The sequence below is a fragment of the Barbus barbus genome, assembly GCF_936440315.1.
Source record: "Barbus barbus genome assembly, chromosome: 34".
In the NCBI taxonomy this organism is placed as follows: Eukaryota; Metazoa; Chordata; class Actinopteri; order Cypriniformes; family Cyprinidae; genus Barbus; species Barbus barbus.
Window position 1 is genome coordinate 8,541,486 of NC_136762.1, and position 22,096 is coordinate 8,563,581.

Genomic DNA, 22,096 nt, shown 5'->3' on the forward strand with positions numbered 1-22,096 from the left:
AGTGTTCTAGGTTATTACATGTGGGGATTTTAGGTCCGATAATCAACACCTCCGTTTTTCAGAACTTAGCAGCAAGAAGTTACTCGTCATCCAGCTTTCTACACCGACTACACAAGAAGCTCTTCTATCGCTTAACAATGCATCATCTAATTTAATTACCACAGTGAAACCAAGCCCTTCTCTTATTTGCGTACAGAGTCAAGGGAATGACAATCCAATCAAGGAAAAGTGGTTAATTTTTTTCTAGGTTTTACCAGTAGCATATACTGGCAGCTAGTCAAAAGTTTGAAAATGTTACTCAGAACTCAGCCTGGCTGCCATGTGGCAGTAAGAGTAAGAGAGACACAAAACACAAGATAAATATCACTCAGATTCTATCGCCTTCAAATGTGTTTTAATGTCATAGATGGAACTACACAATTTACATAAATATAAATATATCATTAACCTTCTTATGACACATAATGTGAGTATTTTTTCATTCTTATACCATGACCCAATCCTCTTTCAAACAACCTTTAAAACAAACACACAAGCACAACATTCATTCCTTTTGGGTCTACTCTATGATAAAACAACGTATATAAAGTGGCCTGTGAGGTGCTCACTGGGTAAGGAACAGTTTTGTGAATATGACTATGAATGCCTCAAAAAATGTTAACATTTTTACAGAAAGTGAGTTATGTGTTTGGTTTGTATTGTAATTTTGCGACATATTACTTTGAATCTATACAAGATAGTTAAGGCAGCTGTAAAACATAACCACAGTTCCATAAGCCATTTGGATAAAATTAATATTCATTTGAAGACGTTCTGGGCATCTTTCCAAGGTTTGGCAACTTAAAAACAACTACTTCTTTTGTCTTAATCATTCATACGAATCACTTTTACATCCCCGTCCATCCATTTTCGGCTTTCCATGTTTGAGTGTCTCTTTACATCGACAAAATGATCACTGTTCCTCAAGCCACGATGGCTTGTCAGAACCCGGTGGCTTCAATTTCACATTGAACTCTCTGAGAGTCTGTTCCAGCTGCTGCTGGTTTCCAGCGAAATACGCAGAGATGGCATTATGAAACAGTAGGAGCTGCTTGTGCATCACCTTTACCTGGAAAATCAACATAAATCTGAAGAAACTAAGACAAAACCGAGTAATATTTGTGACTTATCAAATAAAAAAGTTGAACAATATGGATTTCAACATGGTACCTTATTCTCCTCCAAAAACTTGAGTTTGATGCTGACATCACTGTGAAGTCGTTCATACTTGTCTTTTTGGATTTGGTACTGCTGTTGAGCTATCTCAATGCGCACCATGGCTGCAGCGTCCCGCGGACCCGTGCTCAACTCCTCCAGGTCGGTTCTATAGGCATCGAACTCCAGTCTGAAACATCAGTACTCATTAGTATAAGCTGGTTGATGTACAGGCTGCAAATTCCTTGATATCATAATTAGAGCTGTCAGATTAACATGCTGTGAAAATGAAAATTCTGTCATTTACTCACTGAATTGTTCTAAACTTGGATGACGTTTACTGCTGGGGAACATAAAATAAGATATTCTATCCTCATTTGGGGGGGTGGTTTCTTAGCAATTAATGATTGCTAAACATGATATACAGATTGATCAAATCAAATCAATCAGTTCAAATAAAAAATAAATAAACGTGTGTGAGATTTTATATCTGTATCAATCTGTATATCATGTAATTAATTTACAGTATTTTTGTTGGACCTAATCTAAACTTGTTTAAGCAGATATTACCACATTTACTCATTAATATCAAACTTCTGATACCTTGCATTCTCATACATCTTGATGGTCATGAGTGTGTCCTCCATGGTTTTGTTAACTAGTGTATTAATGCTGGACACAAAGAAATTGATAGCACCCAGGAGTGTCTCTCCATTCTTGCATAGCAGTCTTTGTGTCTCAGCATTATAGCCAAACTCATCCTGGAAAAGATTAAATTAAGTTAAAGTTAAGGCTAGCATTGTTTATACAGCAATTAAACTATCAAATAGAGAAAAGGTATACTCATGTTATATTTTGGACAGTAAATTTGTTTGTTTTTTGTCTTAAAGAACTGTCTATAAGGAAAAAAAGTGCTTGTAATTCTTTCGATTGCAAAACCATTTAAAATGGGACACTATGTTAAGATTCAGTGGTGATACGTAACCAAATGGCAAAAAATTATTAATACCTGCAATTCTGGTGATTTCTGGCTAAGATCAGCAAAGGTGTCTCCAAGAGCCTGCTGAGTCTGCACCATGTTGTAGAAGTGGTTGGTGAGCTCACGTGCTAGTCTCAGAATACGCTCGTACTTCACCTTAGTCTCTCTTAGCACATCAATCTGAGCCTCAAGCTCCAGGTCCACTGTCTTTGTGCCACGACCGAAGCGCTCCGAAAACATCTGTTTTGTGCACTGGTAAAGAAAGGAAAGCAATATGCATATAAATCCCTACACAGTTTATTTTTATAAAGCCTAAATACCTACATAAATATTTTTTTTAAATACTCGTGGCGAGTAAGATTAAAAAATATTAAAATAAATGAATACTTTTATGAAGCAAGGATAAGTTCAATTGCTCAAAGGTGACAGTAAAGACATTTATAATGATACAAACATTTTCTATTTTTATATATTTTCTAGTCAATAAAGGATCCTAAATGTATCACAATTTCCTAAAAATATAAAGCGGCACAATTGTTTTCAACATTGATAATAATAAATGTTTCCTGAGCACTAAATCAGCATATTAGAATGATTTCTGAAGGATCATGTGACACTGAAGCCTGGAGTAATGATGCTGAAAATTCAACTTCGTCATAACAGCAATATATACATTTTAAATCGGTAAAAAAAAAAAAAAAAAAAAAAAAAAAAAAGTCATTTGAAATTGTAACAACATTCCACAATATTACTGTTTTTTACTAAATAAAATTTAGCCTTGGTGAACATATGAGACATTTTAAAAACATGAAACTACTGTACCTTGTACGTATTAATGCTCCACTTTTTCACGCTGTCAAATTTCTCTACAGCTACTCCTCTTGTGGCTTCCTCTGACATCATGGATGGGTTGCTGTTGCTGTGGTGCATGCTGGGAGCTGAGAGTAGAGAATGTAGGTACTTTTATTATACCAAAATACACAAATTAATTTCATTCTGGATTTGAATATCACAACCCAGTTGTGTCTATAAAGGTCACAACATTGACTTTATAGACATCTCATGTAATGGACCATTATCAAACTAGAGACTTCAAAATTATGTGTATAACCAATCATCTTTTATTCCAGAGACCGAAAAATAAATAGGGACAAGAATAAAAGGTGTGATGACAGTAAATGAGTAATGACTGATAATTATGGGCTGATCATGTGTCTGGCAGTGACAGGAGGGGGTGAGGAGGCCCTGAGATACCTGGGTAATGTCCTGGCTGATTTGCTATCCGACTGGCGGCTGAATGGCTGGGAGTGATGCCCCTGGATTTGGAGCGGATGTCTGAAATGAATGAATAACAGTGGACGGGTGGAGGAATGCGATGGAGGTTTAGTTTAAGTGAAAGGCCATTAGGGAAATTGCAACATTTAGTGTGTTGTAGTAATACTGATGAGCAATGCACATTCACTGGGTGTTACGATGATTATTCTGTAGTGGAGATTACAGTAAACAATCAAATGCATAATGATTTCATAGACTGAATAATCAAAATGTATCAAAACAATAAAACAAATGGTGATTATGGTGTATGCATGAACCATTATGATGTTTTATCAAAAATGAACAGCGGATGCATAAAAGGAAAAGTTCAGAGGTTTATTAAGAACAAGGTGACCAAAAGAGATGAAAATTATATCTTTATAAAATGGTAAGGTGATAAACATTGGAAGAAGAGAATGAAAACGATTGAAAAATAAGGCTGCTGCTAAAAGACTGACTTTGTACAGTGACGGTCAGCTTAAATGTGTTAAAAAAATGTGGCAATTAAAAAAGGCAGCGGCTATTTGCACTGTTAAAATAGCAAGATTTTCTGCTATTTATACTACTTATTGCAAATAGTGGCAATTATCTGCACCTGGGTATTGTAGTGCATTATAAAACAGTACGCATTACTAACATATTGAGTGCAAATTATAGTTTTAATTCAAATTACTAAATGTATGCCACCTTATTGGGACAATAAAGCCCTCCCTACACCTACCCTAACCCTACCCGATACTTTATTTTCAACTTTTTGATTATTTCCTTCATTTTTATTTAAAATAAAGGCCTTTCTGATGCAATATGAGATTTGAAAAGGGAGAAAAAAAAAGTTCGGCAAAAGGCAGACACGAACTCGGTTCGATCGCGTCAAAAAGCATGTCTCTTACCGCCTGCGCCACTGAAACTGAAGCTGAATCGGCATCTTTTTTTAGTGTTGACTAACTCAAGTTAGTGTAAATAGCCTTTGCCAACAAGACGGGCTATTTGCACTTTGCACTTAAAATAAATACAGTATATACAAACTACCATTGGTTGGCAAGATTTTTTCAATGTTTTTTCAAAGTTTCTTATGCTCACTGAGGCAAAAACACAGTAAAAACTGTTCTATTGTTAAATATGACTTCATTTTAAAATAACTATTTTCTATTTTAATAATAACTTTTAAAATGTCATTTATTTCTGGGTTGGTAAAACTGAATCTTCAGCAGTAATTACTCCAGTTATCAGAGTCACATGTTTAGAAATTAAAACTTACTCTTGCTGTCAATTTTCAATATATTAAGTCACTTTCAACTTAACTGATTTAATTACTTTACAAATTTCAGAGGACAATAACAACATAATGGCTCTTCTGATAAATAGACCAATCAGAATGGATATTAAAATGACAACATAATAAATAAATGTATATAATAAAAAAAAAAAAAATCCTCATGGACCGCCACAGACTGCGTCAGTTAGGTTTGTATTCTGGCATGTCTATTAGTGCCGTGTTAATGTGTTAAGGCCAGTCATGTTATTGAGCATAAAGAAACACCATTAAAAGGAATTATTGTGCATTCCACAGTTCAAATATATCAGCTCACAAACATTTTTGTTAAAAACATGTCTACAGTAAATTTAAAACAAACAAGAGGTTTATGTTGCATAAGCAAACATGCATCCACCATGCGACTTTCCTCAGCACCCTGTAAAAAAAAAGCCAAACGTTTGCTGTTAAAATGCTGACCAATACATTTTACACCAGGGGAGAGAGAGGAAGCTGTAGGGACAAAGATTCTAAAATAAGATCTTCATGCATATACAGTACACTGACACCTGGTTTGGGTGTGTTGCCACATCTTCTGTCAAAATACTCCGGGTTGAAACGTATAGCTGGTCCTAAACATATATGTCAGCAGAGATGTAAGCTGAACCTTGCAGGCACATGACTTAGATGCTGCATCAAATCAGATCAGAATCGGACACTGTTCAAGTGCTCTTTACCTTTGATGGAACTGGTGGGTATGATGCCCTCTGCTGCCCCTCCGTAGCCTCCAGACACAATGCTGGTTTCATTCAGGTTTGGTCCAGACACCATCACCTGCTGCAAGTCCTAAATATGATTGGATTTAATATCACAGAATATTACAATCTCTAGCAGAGAGACAAAAAACACATTTACCACAAACTGTGCACACTAGGTGGGGAAAACACAAGTGGGTATCAAAAGTTGGAGCAGTGTAATTTTGGAATTATTTAATTACTATTATAATATTTATTGATTTGTTTATTATTATATTGTATATTCAGATTTAATTTGACTTTTTTTTTATTTTGAGTATTTCAGCATTTCAACTTAAACTTACTTTTAGTTATGCAATATTGCAATATTAAAAAAGATATCATATTAAAAATATTCAATTTCAATTTCTTCCATCTAATATTTACATTTCATTTACTCTTTTTCAATTAGCAAAAATTATTTTTGAATGTTTTAGTTTTAGTTAACAATAAGAAGACTAGGATGATAACAGGAAGAAAATTCTAAATTTTCCTAAAAAAAAAAATAATAAAAAAAAAATTTAAAAGAAAGAAATTATATATTTAGTGTTGTTTATATATTAGACTAAAACCTTATTTCTATTAAAGAAAAAGCAGACTTTTATCAATCTTAAAGCCTTGCCTTCTACACAAAACCTTTAAAAATGTGACAATTCAACAAGCTGGCTGAAAAATCTATCAATTCTTACCAGACATTCTTAATTCAAGGGAAATTCTATTAGGAACAGTCGCTATAAAACATATGCAAAATAAACTACTGTATTTGCATGACTGTTTTCCATGTCTCTGCTTGACTTTTCTGTTCCAGTAAACAGCTCCTGTTTGTAATAATTCCTACACCAACATTTGCCCAAACCCCATGATAAGTCAATGACTACTATGTGTGCAACTATGCAAACCATCAACCACACTAAATCAAAGGGAATGGGGCTCCAACATACAGGGACACCCACAAACTCTCCCTCACCATGGCCACTGGCAGTGTGCCTACAATTTCATCTAAGCTCCCACCAATCTGTGCACCCTGTGACATGAAGAAACATAAAATGTGAAGACAGTGTCAAAAAAGACAGATGGTGAGACAGATACGTACAGAAGACAAACATGCGCTGAAATAACCGAAAACAACCGAGCCGCACAATTTAAATTAACAGTGTTTATATTTACAACAGTTCATTAATGTGTGATTAAGCCAACTGTTCAAGGACTCTCAACGCCTGCCACACAATAGCCACAGGAATAGGACATCATATCGCATTCAGGTGTGGTTCATGGCATAACTGGGTGGCAGGCCTGAAAATAGGATGTTCATTCTTCATCAGATTTGATGGACTGTGGATACACACCTGCTCAAGACTGTCATCCTCTGCCGTCCTGCTGTCCCCATTGCTGTTGATGGGGATTTCCATAGTGGCGGCTTTGCTCAAAATACTATCTGCCATGATGAATATCTACAAGAAAAGACACACTACAGATGAGAACGACAGAACGACAGACAGAACTACGGATAGACAGACGATGGATGGGAAAGAAAGAAAGAAAGAAAGAAAGAAAGAAAGAAAGAAAGAAAGAAAGAAAGAAAGAAAGAAAGAAAAACATAGGCAGATAGACAGACAGACAGACAGACAGACAGACAGACAGACAGACAGACAGATAGATAGATAGATAGATAGATAGATAGATAGATAGATAGATAGATAGATAGATAGATAGATAGATGAAAAGACAGACAGATAGACAGACAGACAGACAGACAGATAGATAGATAGATAGATGAAAAGACAGACAGACAGACAGACAGACAGACAGACAGATAGATAGATGAAAAGACAGACAGACGGACAGACGGACAGACAGACAGACAGACAGACAGACAGACAGACAGACAGACAGACAGACAGACAGACAGACAGACAGACAGACAGACAGACAGACAGACAGATAGATAGATAGATAGATAGATAGATAGATAGATAGATAGATAGATAGATGAAAAGACAGATAGATAGACAGACAGACAGACAGACAGACAGATAGATAGACAGACAGACAGACAGATGAAAAGACAGACAGACAGACAGACAGACAGACAGACAGACAGACAGACAGACAGACAGACAGATAGATAGATAGATAGATAGATAGATAGATAGATAGATAGATAGATAGATAGATAGATAGATGAAAAGAAAGACAGACAGATAGACCACAATAATATATTACAGATACAATAACTGGTTATATTCTTCATACCACATGAATACTATAGTAAAACATTATGCGCTGTTATATATAAGTATAAATAAAGGAGTGATAAATAAATTCACAATATCAGGCACACAATGACGTCCTATCATAAAATCAATATTATACATTGCATGTTATAGGCCAGCCAGTTAAGAATGGCCCATGCAAAAACAGACAAGCAGATTAATTTATACACTGTAGGCATCGGTTGAAATTGTCCCCTGAACTAAAGGGGTCGGGATGGATTATACTCAGTCCGTGTGACACGGTTCAGCCGGAACAGGTCAGGCGTCTCTCCTCTGATCGCCAGCACCGGGGCAGAAGAGAGGATGCTTGATCTACGCGATACATCTGCTGCAGCCTTACTTACCCGTTTACCGTCTCAACCGCCCGCACAGCATTTAAGATTATTCCATGATGAAAATGCGATTTATGTATGTTATGAATGGATGTATGGAGGGCAAATAATCTCCACAGGCTCCTCTGTCAATCCCCCAATCCTCTCGGTCGCTCGGTAACGCAAATCCTCTCCGTTCTCTCCAAACGGAAGTGACGACGTGACATCCTTGCGTCGCCACATTACTTTGGAATAAACTATATACTTTGGTACTTTTATTCATTCTCACACAAAATACAATCCAAATAGAAATAATAATTTGTGCAAAGGTTAAAAGGGATAACGTAGCTTTGTGATTAATAGAGGTTTCCTGCTGTACTCAGTATGACCAGGAGGTGTCAGTATTACTTCGCTCAACTGACCGAAAGCATTCTCGCTCAGTAATTGTGCAAAATAATATGTTTGCCTATACACATACGTTACATATATTGATGTGTTGTTCTTTTGTATAACTTATTTATTTATTTACCTGTTAATTTATATTTTTGGGTACCTTTTTTTACATGTATTTACAGCTTTACCTTTGATTGTGCTTTTATGTCCTGTGCCAACAAAGCCTGATTTTTTATTTTTTTTTTTCTTCTCGCAAGACTACTACAGTATATGCATTAATTTTAATTTATGCATGTGTCTCCTTTAATAAAGTGTGAAGATCAACATGCTTCTAATTAGTCTCTGCTATGAGCCAAGACTGAGATCTGAACTGAGAATCTGATCCCTTCGATCAGAGCAACAGTTCATTCAGACATGTTTGTTCTGTGTCAGTTCACTTATGTTAATACATTACTTTGGGACAGACTTTTACCAGAAGACAATATGTCGTGGTATCTATGCAGATCATTTAAACAACATTTTTTCAGACTCACAGACTATGACACAGGAGTAGCCTATTTATGGGTTAAATAAATGTCTTTTTTTGTAATTAAAGAAAATTTTTAAATTGGATAAATACACTTTACATACAGTACTGCCATTATTTAAAACGAATTGATTAAACCAAGCCCAGAAGCTGCATTTTTATACATATACATACATATATATATATATATATATATATAATACGATTTAGAGGCCTAGCTGAAGACGGAAGGAGCGGTTACTGGGTCTTTTGGGAATAGATGTTAGCTGATGCGTAAAACGGTTCATATGCTTCACCTTTGCAAGCCAATATGCATCAAGCATGAGGAGGAAGTGCAAAATTGGAAAAGTGTGCTTTTGCTTGACCGTTCAAATGAACATCCTTTAACTTTTAACCTTTGACCTCAACATTCTTGTGAGCGCCTAAACTAATCATAGTTAAAGTTAAAAAACATTTATTTTACCCCTTTGCACATGACTCGTGTCTGCCAAAGCAAAGTAGAGAAAATAGCCAAATAAATTGTTTCTATAGCCGAATTTTGGGTTATGATTTTAAAAATATACATTACAAAAAATAATTTATTGGACTTGGCATTCCATTAAATATCATAGAAATAATATAACTTATGGGCAAGCAGGATTTTTAGGAGGTTATTCTGATTGGGTGATCTGCTATAATACTGTTGGGTTCACCCGGGGCCAGTAAGGTTAAAAACAGGCTTTAATGTAATTGCAATTAGGTTGTAATTCCAAACACATACCTTATAGAAATCGTGTCTACACCACAAGCCTCCTGTTTAGAGCATTTCTTTAGTCTGGCAACCTTAGGTTAAATTTGACAGTGAGGCAGACCAAAACAGCCACCCACAGTAGATGTATTTGGTTTACTGGTGCACATAAACTGAAAACAAGGCCTGTTAAATTTAAGGTCTCCATGTTTAAAATCTTCACAAGGACATACATTACCAAACCATTCCGTGCCTTCGAAAGCTCAGACTCTTCCCACTCTTTTCCTCCCATTCAGTAAATATCCCGGCACGCTTTTAATGATCATTAAATGCACCTCCAGATGTTGGCCAGCGGTTCGTCCTCACACAGCCCTTTCTGAGTTCCTCGACTGCAATCAAGGCACAGAGACAAGGACCTCAAAGCAAAGCAAGAAAGAAAACATGGCAACACACCACGCTCTAGATTTCTTGCCCGCTATGTCATTATTCCCAAGCAAAATAATTACAAACATTGCTCAGTGTTTACACCGTGTAGCATATGGACCTGGTCCTTTTATAGTTTTCGTAATGTGGCATTTCAAACAAACTGTCAACCTTTTTTTCCTCTTGCTTGCTGTTGAATCAGACTGAGTGCAATTCGTCATTGTTATGGATCCATCATATGCGTGACTGTGAACATCAAACACCAAAGTGAAAAACTTCCTGAAAACACAAGGTGAAAAGAGAGAAACAACAACGTAGTGCTTAAGTAAGCGCAACACGTTAAAACGGAACAGTAAAAAGAAATAGTTATTTTTTACTAACCCAAACCTGTACAGAATGCTGTTTTTTCCCCCAGTGAAAAAAATTAAATAAATAAAATAAAATAGCAAGTGATTGTCAGTTAGGCTTCACGTTTTCATGCAATCTCACTTTAAGTGACCTTGCAGTAGCTGAATTAATAATCAATGCTGATTTTCCAACTTGCAAATTCTATTAAGAGGAAAGATCACTTTGAAATTTGAAGAGCAAAGCAATTTTCAGAGCAGCTGTTCTCTCTTTCAGATCTTGGCGAAAAATTACAGTGATGTTATTTTCCATGTCGGCTATCATCCATTAAGCAACTATATTTCAGGGCTAAATTGGGTGGATTTCAGGCACTGTTTAATCCAGCTGGAATTAGCAAGAGTTATAGCTATAGTGAGGAAGAACCACAGCTGAACCAGTTTATGCTGGGAAATTGGGATCATTTGACCAAAAAAACAATTATGAAAAAGTAGCTAGTGGCATAGAAACTGTGGAGTGTTGTGGGTTTTCATAACTGATAAACAATATTGGTTTTCCAGTTCTGTGTAGTGACATTTTTTCATGATAATTCTGAGAAACCAAAAAAATCAATTCTGTAAACAGAGCTTCTTGTGTTATATTGACATGGTGGAACCGTTTGAATGCAAAATTATTCAGGCTGCTAACAAGAAAATGAGTTTTACCACAGCTTGTTCCTAACTCATGTCTACAGAAGAGTTTCCTCCATGTGAATTTTACACAGCTCTTTGCCAGGAATACAGTTTATGTATTCAGCTTTTTTTGAATATTAATGAAATTGGTTTTGGCTCAGAGGAAGACGACAGATTATTTTCATAGTGTGTCTTTTTATCTTTTCTTCTGTACTTGCTATTCTCCAGAGTGTCTGTAGAGACCCGAACTACAGTTTCTGCACACACAAAAAAAACCAGTTGGTCCAAAACAGGGATGAAATTGCACGGCTCACTATCATAGACTGGTCTTTTGAAAATCTTATACTTTGCTATCCTCCCTAATTTCTAGTCTGGGACTAGAAATACCAAGAAACCACACAGACTTTCACTTGGGAAAATGGTTTGTAACCAGAAAGCCATTGTCTCTTGCTTGTTTACTTTAAACAGTTATCATGTTTTTTGCTTGATTTTGTGGTTGTTACAATGCCACCCACAGCCCTTTATAAGCTTGCCTGTTGTAAACGTGCACAGTATCACAGAATTATTCCATATTCACACACTTTATACCATATTAGGACATTTCAGGGGATAAATCAAATAAAAATGTACTTTTTGCACTTATAACTACCAATGTCCATAATCTGAATATTATCATGTTCAGTTTTAGAGATCCCTCATCCCTCTTTCATTTATCATGATCAAAAACCCTTTCCATTCAAAGTTTCCATTGCCACCGTTTGACCCTGTGTGCCGTGACAGCAGCTTGTAAAACCCATAACAAGCAGCTCCACCAACCTACTGGTAACACTATGACTCGTCCTGTTAATTTCACCTGCAGAATCAAAAAAAGACCAAAAACAGCCCGCAAATTTGTATAAAAACTATTTAGGCTTCATAAATCCTTTTGGGGTTGTTAGCATAATATCCTAAGTTTTAATTTAGTTTTCTGTGAATACTAGTTGTGGTTGGCTCCCAGCGTCTGGAGACATGGCTTGCACGCAATGGCTGATGCAGGGAAAGCATTTCTTTTGACTAGTCTATCATTGTGGATTTTTAAATAATAAAAAAAAATCCACTAAGCACTGTCTTATTGAGGATGTTTTTTTCCGTTTACGTTCTGTTCATTTTCTCTGGTACTTCAACGAAGAATTACATTCTACCCTCTTACCCCTCCATTTACTCTGTTTAATATCTCCTCAGCTGCCCATAAATTTTATTGAATGCGGAGTGTTTCTGTTTTTGTGTGTGCCGCCCAACCTTGCACTTTCCCTTATTAGTAATAGGAGAATGCGCTTGCTCATTATATTTACCACTTTTCTCCTGACCTTGGCCAAAGTAACATCCAGAATCCTCTCTGGAAGAAACTGTCCTTAGACCAGATGTTTGAGAAGTGATTTAAACCTGGAAGAGAAACAGAAAGTATAAGGAATTTGAAAATGTTGGAAACAAAGTAAAGTTATGACAAATGTTTATTTATTCAGAAAATGAACAAAAAATGATCATCAGGTTTTACGCAAACTTGTGAAGTTTAAGCAGCTATTAATCAATAAATAGATAAATAAATAAATGTATAATTAAAAATATATTTCAAAATTTTATGAAAATAAATCAATAAATCAAATTTAGGATAAAAATATATATTTAAAAATTACAATATTAATATTTAAATATTTTCTTATTTTATCTAAGGATAAAAAAATATATATTTTAATAATAGATTAAATAAAATAATATATTTTCCCAGTCACATCACACGTTGTAATGATTGAGACACATTAGTTAAATCTCACTCTGACCATAAATCTGGACAATGTATGCACAGATATAATATGACGTCAGACGCCCCTGTGGGTGAGAAGATGAGAAGTTTCTCACATTTGATGTGATATCACACTTTTCTGTCTTGCGCAGTATCACTGCATCACTATCTCTCTGTGTTGTTTCTCAGCAGGCTAACTGACAGTACAACACTGCGGCTGATTTATTTCAGGTCATGATCCCTGAAGATTCAAGGCTTTTTGTGTCTCTGTGAACAAAATATATAATATTTCTCAAGTCTTGGTCTAAGGCCAGTTTTCAGTTTTCTCTAAATCCTAAACTTAATATTAAAAGCGGGAAAGAGGAAATGGGAAAAAATAAAGAATAATAACTCAGCAGCAAGGGAATCATACTGATAACCAGCTAAAGTCATTATATTAATTCTAGCCAAAATGAGGCTATCTCCCAGAGTTCACCTATTTTACACACCACCTGCGGACCCAGTTCTGTCATTTTCGGCCGTTTTAAGATTGTTTCTAGCATGATAAAGTGCTTGAGACTTGCATAAGCACTTGCTGTTTTTCACAAGTGACTTTAACAATCCAAACACAAGTTCTGGTGTTGACTAGAAGTTTATAACCCTCTACCTGGGTTTGCACAGGTTGTAGTTCCTTCCTTAACGTCTCCTCTTACCCCACTCTTTCCAAAACATCACCATGCTAGCCTTCAGTAATGTTTATAGAGTTGTTGTAAAGGGCCAAGCAGTATTTCTGATAGGGAAATCTTTCATTTCCATCTTTTTTGGAGAGTTTTCCCGTGAATACAAGGCACCCTGACAGACTATGAATGGAAATGTCTGGCCCTGACAGCTCAGACATGCGTCTTCCTTTGCCTCTGTCACCTCATGCGATTTACATCACACTAGGCTGTTGTGTTTGGCATAAGAGCACAGACACTTTCTAGACTAAATGCAGATTCAGAGAGCCATAGAGAGGACATCTCATTTTCACAGGACATAAAAGAGACACTATTCCTATTTTCAAAGTAGAGGAAAATACTTCACACTATCTTAGTCATCTAGTCTCAAAACATGCTGTTTTTCTAAGGGAAAGCGAGTCTCTTATGACCTTCCCAGTTCTTAAAAAATATCACTTGGGTCGGATTGTACTGTACTGATAAACTCTAGAAAAAAAAAAAAAAGTGCGCAGACAAAAGAACACAGAATGCTGTTTTGTTAGGAGTAAGATCTTGCATATGTCAGAAAGAGAGTTGCTAACAAAGGCCAGAATCTGTGCACTGAGGAAAGGGATTATTAGGCTTAAAAAAAGGTTTGTTCTTCAAGCATTAGTGCTTTTGCTTAAACCTGCGAAACATTCGCTGAAGGCATGCAGTAAACACATCTTGACAGAAAGAAAATATTCCTAAAAAATATGCTAAAATTGCACTTATAATTGTGACCCTGGATCCAAATATTGAGAAAATCACCTTTAAAGTTGTCCAAATGAAGTTCTTAGCAATGCATATTACTAATCAAAAATTATGTTTTGATATATTTACGGTAAGAAATTTACAAAATATCTTCATGTAACATGATCTTTTCTTAATATCCTAATGATTTTTGGCATAAAAGAAAAATTGATCATTTTGACCCATATCCAGCGATTTAAGACTGGCTTTGTGGTCCAGGGTCACAATTTATTAGTATTTGTCTTTAATAAAATAAAAAATAATAATATGATTTTATTTATCTTACATCAGATCCGGACACAACTACTCTCCAAATAAATTAATATGTAGACATGAAAGACTAATTTGTTTTAAAATTGTTTTAAAATCTGTATAAAATACCTGTATAATATCTTAACTGAAAGAAAAGACTGCTAAAAATGGACCAACAAAACAAACTGCCTAGGAAAGTACAACATTATTAGAACAATATTTACATCTGAAGATTTTGAGGTTTTCTGTTTTATAATCTGTAAAATATAATTTATTCTTGTGATGCAAAGCTGAATTTTCATCATCCATTACGCCAGTCTTCAGTGTCACATGATCCTTCAGAAATCAAAATGCTGATTTATTTTCAATATTGGAAACAGTTTTTGCTGCTTTTTTTTTTTTTTTTGGAACCTGTGATACTTTTTCAGGATCCTTTGATGAATACAAATTTAAAAAGAAAAGCATTTATTCAAAATAAAAATATTTTCTAAAAATATAAAGTCTTTACCATCACTTTTTATTAATGTTTACACATCCTTGCTGAAAAAGAAAATTAATTTCTTAAAAAACAAACAAACAAAAAAAAAACAAGAAAACAATTACCGGCCCCAAACATTTGAACGGTAGTGTATATTATTACCTAAGATTATTATTACCTAAGCAGCCAAACAAGTGTTTATTTGGATACCCCGCATTTCTATCTTTCGATTTGCATACCAATTTTTCACATTTTTAGTCAGATAGCCTATCCATAATGCTGTTTAATAACCAATTATCTTACCGAAACATTTTATCTTGCTAACCCTGAAGTCACTAGCTTTTGTAAACCCTCAGTTTCTCAAACGGATTTGTTCTGTCTTACTGTAATGGTTAAATTGCCACCTACTTCAGTCTCCGTCTGAGCAGGATTTGTGCTTTGCTGGCGTGTGCTCTTTGCAGTAATGGATGTCAGCAATAGTTGGAGCTGCTTTTCTGCATTCCATTCACGGATTCTGTCTGCTAAACTGATTTAACACCTTCCCTAAAAACGAGAATCAATTACCCCTCAGGCAGACGATGTTTGGCACAGGGTTGAAGAGATGTGACAGCCTTGGTTCTGCTTCTTAGCAAAGACGGATCGCAGCTCTGTAGGGAATCGTGAAGCGAGAGAGGAAGTTGGTTTAAAGGAAACATTCTTGTAATTTCACTAGAATAACACTGTAGAACAAGAACGAGAGGGAGCCTCCCTTCAACATGAGCTGATAAATTTCATGTGCGTTATTGGTTTATTGGCATAAAGGATATAGCGCTTGGCCCAGTGCCCTCAGCCTTTGATATGGTACATACTAGCACTGGTGGTGTCCAGGTTTAAAATGAAAAATCAAACCACATCTGCGTTCTTTATAGGCCTGCCAGATGCATATCAAGGCAATCAAACATGGTCTTATGATCCTAAAGCACATGTAGGATACCAGTAACACTGCTACCCACTGTGGACCACCAGTGAATGAACTTTGGTGTGGAGGGTTTAAAGACACACTGGTGTTGTACAAATGCATGGTCTGTTAAAGATAAAGGCAACATATCAATTTGCCAAACAGACTCTATTATTGATTGTGACAGATTTTGGGCTCTCTCTTCAGCCAGAACAAAGAACAGAACACCTTTGGTTTTGGAGTGTAGCGTGAGAGAGAAAAACATGTTAATTGTCAGTTTTGAAAGGATAAAACACATTAACCTCTCTTAGCCACATTATTATGTTTCATCAAGGGTTTGCCAGGTTTTCCCCTCCGTTCAAGTGAGACCAGCATTACTAATACTACCTCTCACACTTAGGGTTATAAGGATTTAAACAAACCCCTTAATTATTACATAAAAAGCTTAGACATTGAAATATTACTGGCAAATTACCCCACATTGTACTACAGATATTAGTCAAGTCAAGTCAGTATTATTTGTATAGCGCTTTTAACAATGCAAATTGTGTCATCGGCTTGATTTAAAGCTGGGTGGCTTTATATCAGCTTTACAGTATTTAGACGGGGAAATAGTTTGTTGAAATAGTGTCATTCTCCTCTGGCCAGACAAAATCAGCAGTTTAAATCTAGGCTAAAGCAGAATCAGATTGTGCAAAGGACTCATCTGGTTCCTGTGGTCTTGTCCCGATGGCCGTCTTGTAGGCAGGTTCTTCACTGGGGATCAGTCTCTGGGGCTCATCTAGGTGTCATTAAAGCTTGCTCATCTATTTCAAATAAGTGCTGTTCTGCAGAGTTTTGAACTCTGTGTTCGTCAAAGAAATTCACATTTCCACAAAAATATTAAGCCTCACAACTGTTATCAACATTGATAATAACAAGAAATGTTTCCAGAGCACCGAATCAGAACAGCTATTAAAGTGATTTCTGAAGGAAATCATGTAATGATCACGAGACACTGAAGACTGGCGCGATGGCTGCTGAAAATTCATAGAAATAAATTAAATGTTCAAATTTATCAAACTAGAAAATGGTTGTTTTCGCAATATAGGCTACCTGTTTTTACTGTATTATTGATCAAAGAAACACAGCCTTGGTAAGCATAAGAGACTTACAGTAAAATCTTAATATCCATGATTGAACAATAAAGAATTAAATAAATTGAATAAAAAACCCCAACTATTATTTACTTAATTATTATCACATTTTGATCAATCAAATGTCCCACCCCCTACAACTGGCTATCAAGTAGCAAATTTCATGGTGGGATTCAAATCTGCTGACATTTTTTTAAGAAGGAAAAAAAGTGCTCATCAAGTGATTTCATTGGATCTTTGAGGTGTTTCACAGACATTTTCTGAACCCACATGCTCTCCTTATGCTCAAAGTTTTGTTTTTCCTCATCCTCAATGCATTGTTTCAGCTGCCTGTCTGCATGTAAAATGATTTCCTTTATCGGGCAGAGAATAATCAAATGTTCTGAGGTTCCCAAGTAATTTGTGAGCCCAGGCTACTTGTCAATGATGAACAAACCACCACCCAGCATTCCCTCCCTTCACCGTGTTGTTGAAGCCCAGCTCTGAGGCCCTTTGGGAATGGGAACCGTATGAAGTAGTATAAAATGTTATTGAGAAGGCACGAAAAGGCCAGTGCACTGCTGGAGATGGTTCTGACTGCAATGGTGTCTCACCTCTATGTGCACTGCATTGTGTTCGCCAAGTTTTACAAGCTTATGTGAGAGCAGAGTGTGTCTGACATGAAACTGGGATCAGTTAACAGGGTCTAGACCAAGGTGCACTTTAAATCTCACCTCTTTTTCTTCTTTGGCGTCAGCAAAGGTAACATACCATATAAACGCCTGTATTTGCACATAAATAAAGAACACAGATTACAGTAAATTTACTTTAAAGTCTGTTTATACTGTACTTTACATTATTTTGTTAATTTCCATAATATCAGTAATGGGTAATTGCAGGCTGTTCCACACTATAATTGTATTAATTGTGCAATATAATATAATATAACATAATATAATATATACAAAGAGTATTAAAGAGACAATCTGTAATTTCTGTGAGTGTACATACTTCTTTCAGTATATCTGGTTTGTTCTCAATTCTTCCTCATTATTTTTTCCAGCATATGAAAACAAGGCCAAATTATAGTCTACTGTACATATTAAGTGCATATGGTTCAATATTATTAATCAATATTGCATTAATTTTCTATATAAGCTGTCAAATATATAACAGAATTTAATTTCCACCTCATCAGCCAGAAAACTGAGCTTGGTCTTCAAATTTCTCCACTTGTCTGAGACTTTACTTTGCAATATATCTGAAAGAGTGGAAACTATCTCAAGAATTTGGCAAGCCACCATTTCAACTGCACCCCAAAATGAAATCATCTTATTAGGGGTGGGTTAATCCAAGAGCAGAGCAGAGCTTGGATTTGGAAGAAGCTTGGATTTGGGAGAGCTCTTCCTTGTGTCATCGAGGTGTCCAACTATTTGACTGAATTATTTTGTGAGTAAATGCCAAGTGTGGTCTGGGATATTCATCTCACCATATTGTCTCAGAAGAACCAGGGCGTAGGAATGATCTGAAATGTGAAGAGGAGACAATATAAAACTAATCTGCTTTTCTCATGAATATTAATTATGAGAAACTGACAGTGCAAACAGATTTGTTAAAAAGCAGATGTGGGTTTTCTGAAGGTTTTAAAAAGGTCTAAAAACTTCTCCTTGCACAAATGATGGCCTTTAAAAAAGGTTTTAAATCAGAGAAGAAAGTCTTGACATTAAATGTTAAAAAAAAAATGAATATCCTTCACTGTACTTTTCTAGCTTTCCCATACAAAATCTAAACCTCCTTATATCATGATACATTTATCTGAGATGCAAAATGTAGATAATCTTTTTTAAGAAACTGAACAAAACCGAGTTTATGCAAATATCTGTCAATAAAGAATAAAATGTTTTTTTCTTTTTAAATTAAGTTTATTTTTCTGACTCCACTGGCAGATATTTGGTCATTTTTTTAACCCTTGTGTGGTGTTCATATTTTTGTTACTCAGCCAGTGTTCGTGAGTCTGGTGGACCCACTGCAATTTTGGGGTTTTAATTCAACACAATTTTGACATACATTTTTTTATGTTAAAATACTCAACAGATGTTTACTTCATGCCAATTACAAGCAATATAAACAGCATATATGATAAAAAATGTGCCCTTTACCTTTGTTAGACCACATTTATGAATTAAGCTATTGTTTGTAAACAAGTAACGGTAATCTGTAGTAAACTGCATTTTCAAACTTAAAAGTGTTGCTAATTCAACTCATTGTGCACTCCCTTTACATTTAGAGAACATACTGAAGTATTGAATTGGTCTCAAAAAGTCTTAAATTTACCTTCATAAAACTTGCAGAAACCTTGAGATATTTGTATGCCTGGTCATATTAGAATTACTGATTACATTTTGCGAGTTCATTGAGTTTGTTGTTATCACAACCAGTTGCTTCTAGGTTGTCGTTTTTTTGCATTCAATCTTTATGCATGAGTGATGGTAGCTTCTGTTACTGGTTGCAAAGCATACCATTTAAAATTGATATAGCATGCTATTTGTTGTCAGCACCCAATTCATCTTTTTTGAAGCATAAACAGTCTATAAGTGCTCCTTAAGAAAATACAGCATATTTGTGCAGCTCAAACACTGTGTCAATATATAGATGGAAAAATTCCTCCGCAGTGGCCTTGCCTCCACTTACTGTACCCTCCTGATGTTGGCTGAGCGATTCCACACTTTAGACCTCTGACTCCATGGGATTTCTCTCACAGGGACTTTACAAAGACCAATCACAGTTGGCGTCTCTCTTCACTAACACCTTTCTTAAATTCAGCCCACCCTGCCTGAAACCAAGTTATTACTTATTTGCTGTTATTGAGCCGATTTTTAATCATATTAAATGTTAGCCACCGTGGATAAAAGAGTTCTCCTTTAAGCCCTTGATTTTAACGCTATTCTAACCTCCATGTCTGTATTGCTTTTAAAATATCATTAAACGTTGGCTTTGCTCCAGCTGCTATACTGTGAAGTTGTAGCAGATTTATTTTCTTGAAGGGTTAATGTATTTTTTTCCCTTTCACTTTATCGCAAAACCGGTTAAATTTTCACTTGTGAATTTGGTAATAAAACAGTCAGGAGTCGAGTAACCTGTTTTATGGCTTTCACATGAGCGCTGAAAAAAACACCCCAGAGCACGTTTCAGCTGAAATGTGCCTTTAATTCAATGAAAGCGATCAGTTTGACAGGCAAAGCTTAAGAGCGCAGAGTATCTGATGGCCTCATTAAGATTTGAAGAGATGCAATCAGAGGTGCAAAATAAATTATTTTAATTAGCAGCAGGAAAATCTCACGAAGCATTGTAGGGGTCAGGCTTGTCTGCATGTGGAAAACTTCAAATCATAGGATGTTGTGCATGGTTGCAAGGTTGTTGCTAAGGTGTTCTGAGGTCTTGTCATACCTTGGAGTCAATTTTGGTAGTTTTATCATTCATCATATTTTTAAAAAAGAATTTCATTAAATTAAAAAGTTTTCTCAATAAGCTGCACAATGTGAGGTATCATTCACTTTCAGTTTCAATCTGGATTTAAAGCAAACCACAGCACAGAGACGGTATTTAGAGTATTAAATGACATTTTAACTTCAGTTGACTCGGGTGATTCTGTGATTTGAATTTTACTAGATCTAAGTGTAGCATTCAATAGTATTGATCACAATATCTTTATTACTCATTTAGAAAAGACTGTGGCTATCCGAGGCATAGCTCTTGAGTGGTTCAGATAATTTCTAATAAGACTTTTTCAGTTAATATCAGTCAATCTTATTCTAAATCTGCTCCATTGAATTGTGGTGTTACCCAAGGTTCAATTCTTGGTCCAATCTTGTTCTTACTGTATATGCTGCCCTTGGGTTCTATTTTTCAAAGGCATGGAGTTTCTTTCCATTGTTTTGCTGATGATACTCGGATGTATCTACCTTTACGGAAACAGGACAAGAGGACAATTACATCTCTACTAAATTGTCTGCATGAAGTTAAACTATGGATGTCAGCAAATTTTTTTAAACTTAAATGAAAGTAAGACCGAGGTTATTTAGTTTTGAGTCTCAAGTCTTCTCTGATTTGGGGAACTTGGCTCCTTTCTGTAAATCGGTAGTTAAAAATCTTGGGGTTCAGTTTGATGTCTCTCTGAAATTTGATAAACAGATCAACTAAGTGGTTAAGTCTTGTGTCTTTCATTTGAGATTACTAGCTAAGGTAAAACCGTTTCTGTCACCCAATTTTGAAAAGCTTATTCATGCCTTTATTTTTGTGAGACTGGACTACTGTAATTCTCTATATGCAGGTGTGAGCCAATCGCTGTTAACTCGCTTACAACTAGTGCAGAATGCTGCTGCTAGATTATTGATGGGTGTTCGTAAACACCAGTATATAACTACGGTGGCCAAGAAGTGCAAAACTGAAAACAAAATAACAAATTACAAACGCAAATGCAAATCTAAAAAACAAAATAACTATTCAGAAAACACAACAACAATTCCGAAAACATTATAACAAGTCAGAAAACACAACGACAAATCAGACAAACCGGAAGAGGTAGGTATAGTTTTAGACAGCGCCATTGGTTTGGGAATAGATTACTCACCGCTGACTGGACGAGACAGATGTCAATCAAGGTGTCAAACATTGTGTTGTTTTAATTGTGCTCTATAAATAAATAAAACAAAACAAATAAACAAACAAAACTTTCATAGCACAAAATTTCAAGGAAATTTAAGTATCAAAATTCAACACTTAAGTTAAGGAGTTTAGAACAAATTAACCTAAGAATAAGCAATAATAGTCATTTTTGAGAGTCTTGGTAAGCCGCTGCTCCTCTGAAAT

General features: G+C 35.6%; 1 protein-coding gene across 7 annotated transcripts; it reads right to left on the minus strand.

The window, feature by feature from the left end:
• Window positions 1-376: 376 nt before the first annotated feature.
• On the minus strand, window positions 377-8,331 carry arfip2a (ADP-ribosylation factor interacting protein 2a). Of its 7 annotated transcripts, XM_079391857.1 has the most exons (11): window positions 8,151-8,307; window positions 6,880-6,984; window positions 6,501-6,557; window positions 5,477-5,585; window positions 5,309-5,371; window positions 3,428-3,508; window positions 2,996-3,111; window positions 2,204-2,425; window positions 1,798-1,955; window positions 1,210-1,384; window positions 377-1,108 (listed from the first exon to the last, which is right to left on the minus strand). In XM_079391857.1, the coding sequence occupies exons 2-11, from the start codon at window positions 6,973-6,975 to the stop codon at window positions 953-955; spliced, it is 1,233 nt and encodes a 410-aa protein (XP_079247983.1). In that variant the 5' UTR covers window positions 6,976-6,984; window positions 8,151-8,307; the 3' UTR covers window positions 377-952. The 7 variants fall into 7 exon arrangements, with proteins under 7 accessions (XP_079247983.1, XP_079247984.1, XP_079247985.1 ...); XM_079391858.1 differs by lacking the exon at window positions 6,501-6,557 and having other exon boundaries at window positions 8,151-8,331; XM_079391859.1 differs by lacking the exon at window positions 5,309-5,371 and having other exon boundaries at window positions 8,151-8,318.
• Between the last annotated feature and the right edge of the window lie 13,765 nt (window positions 8,332-22,096).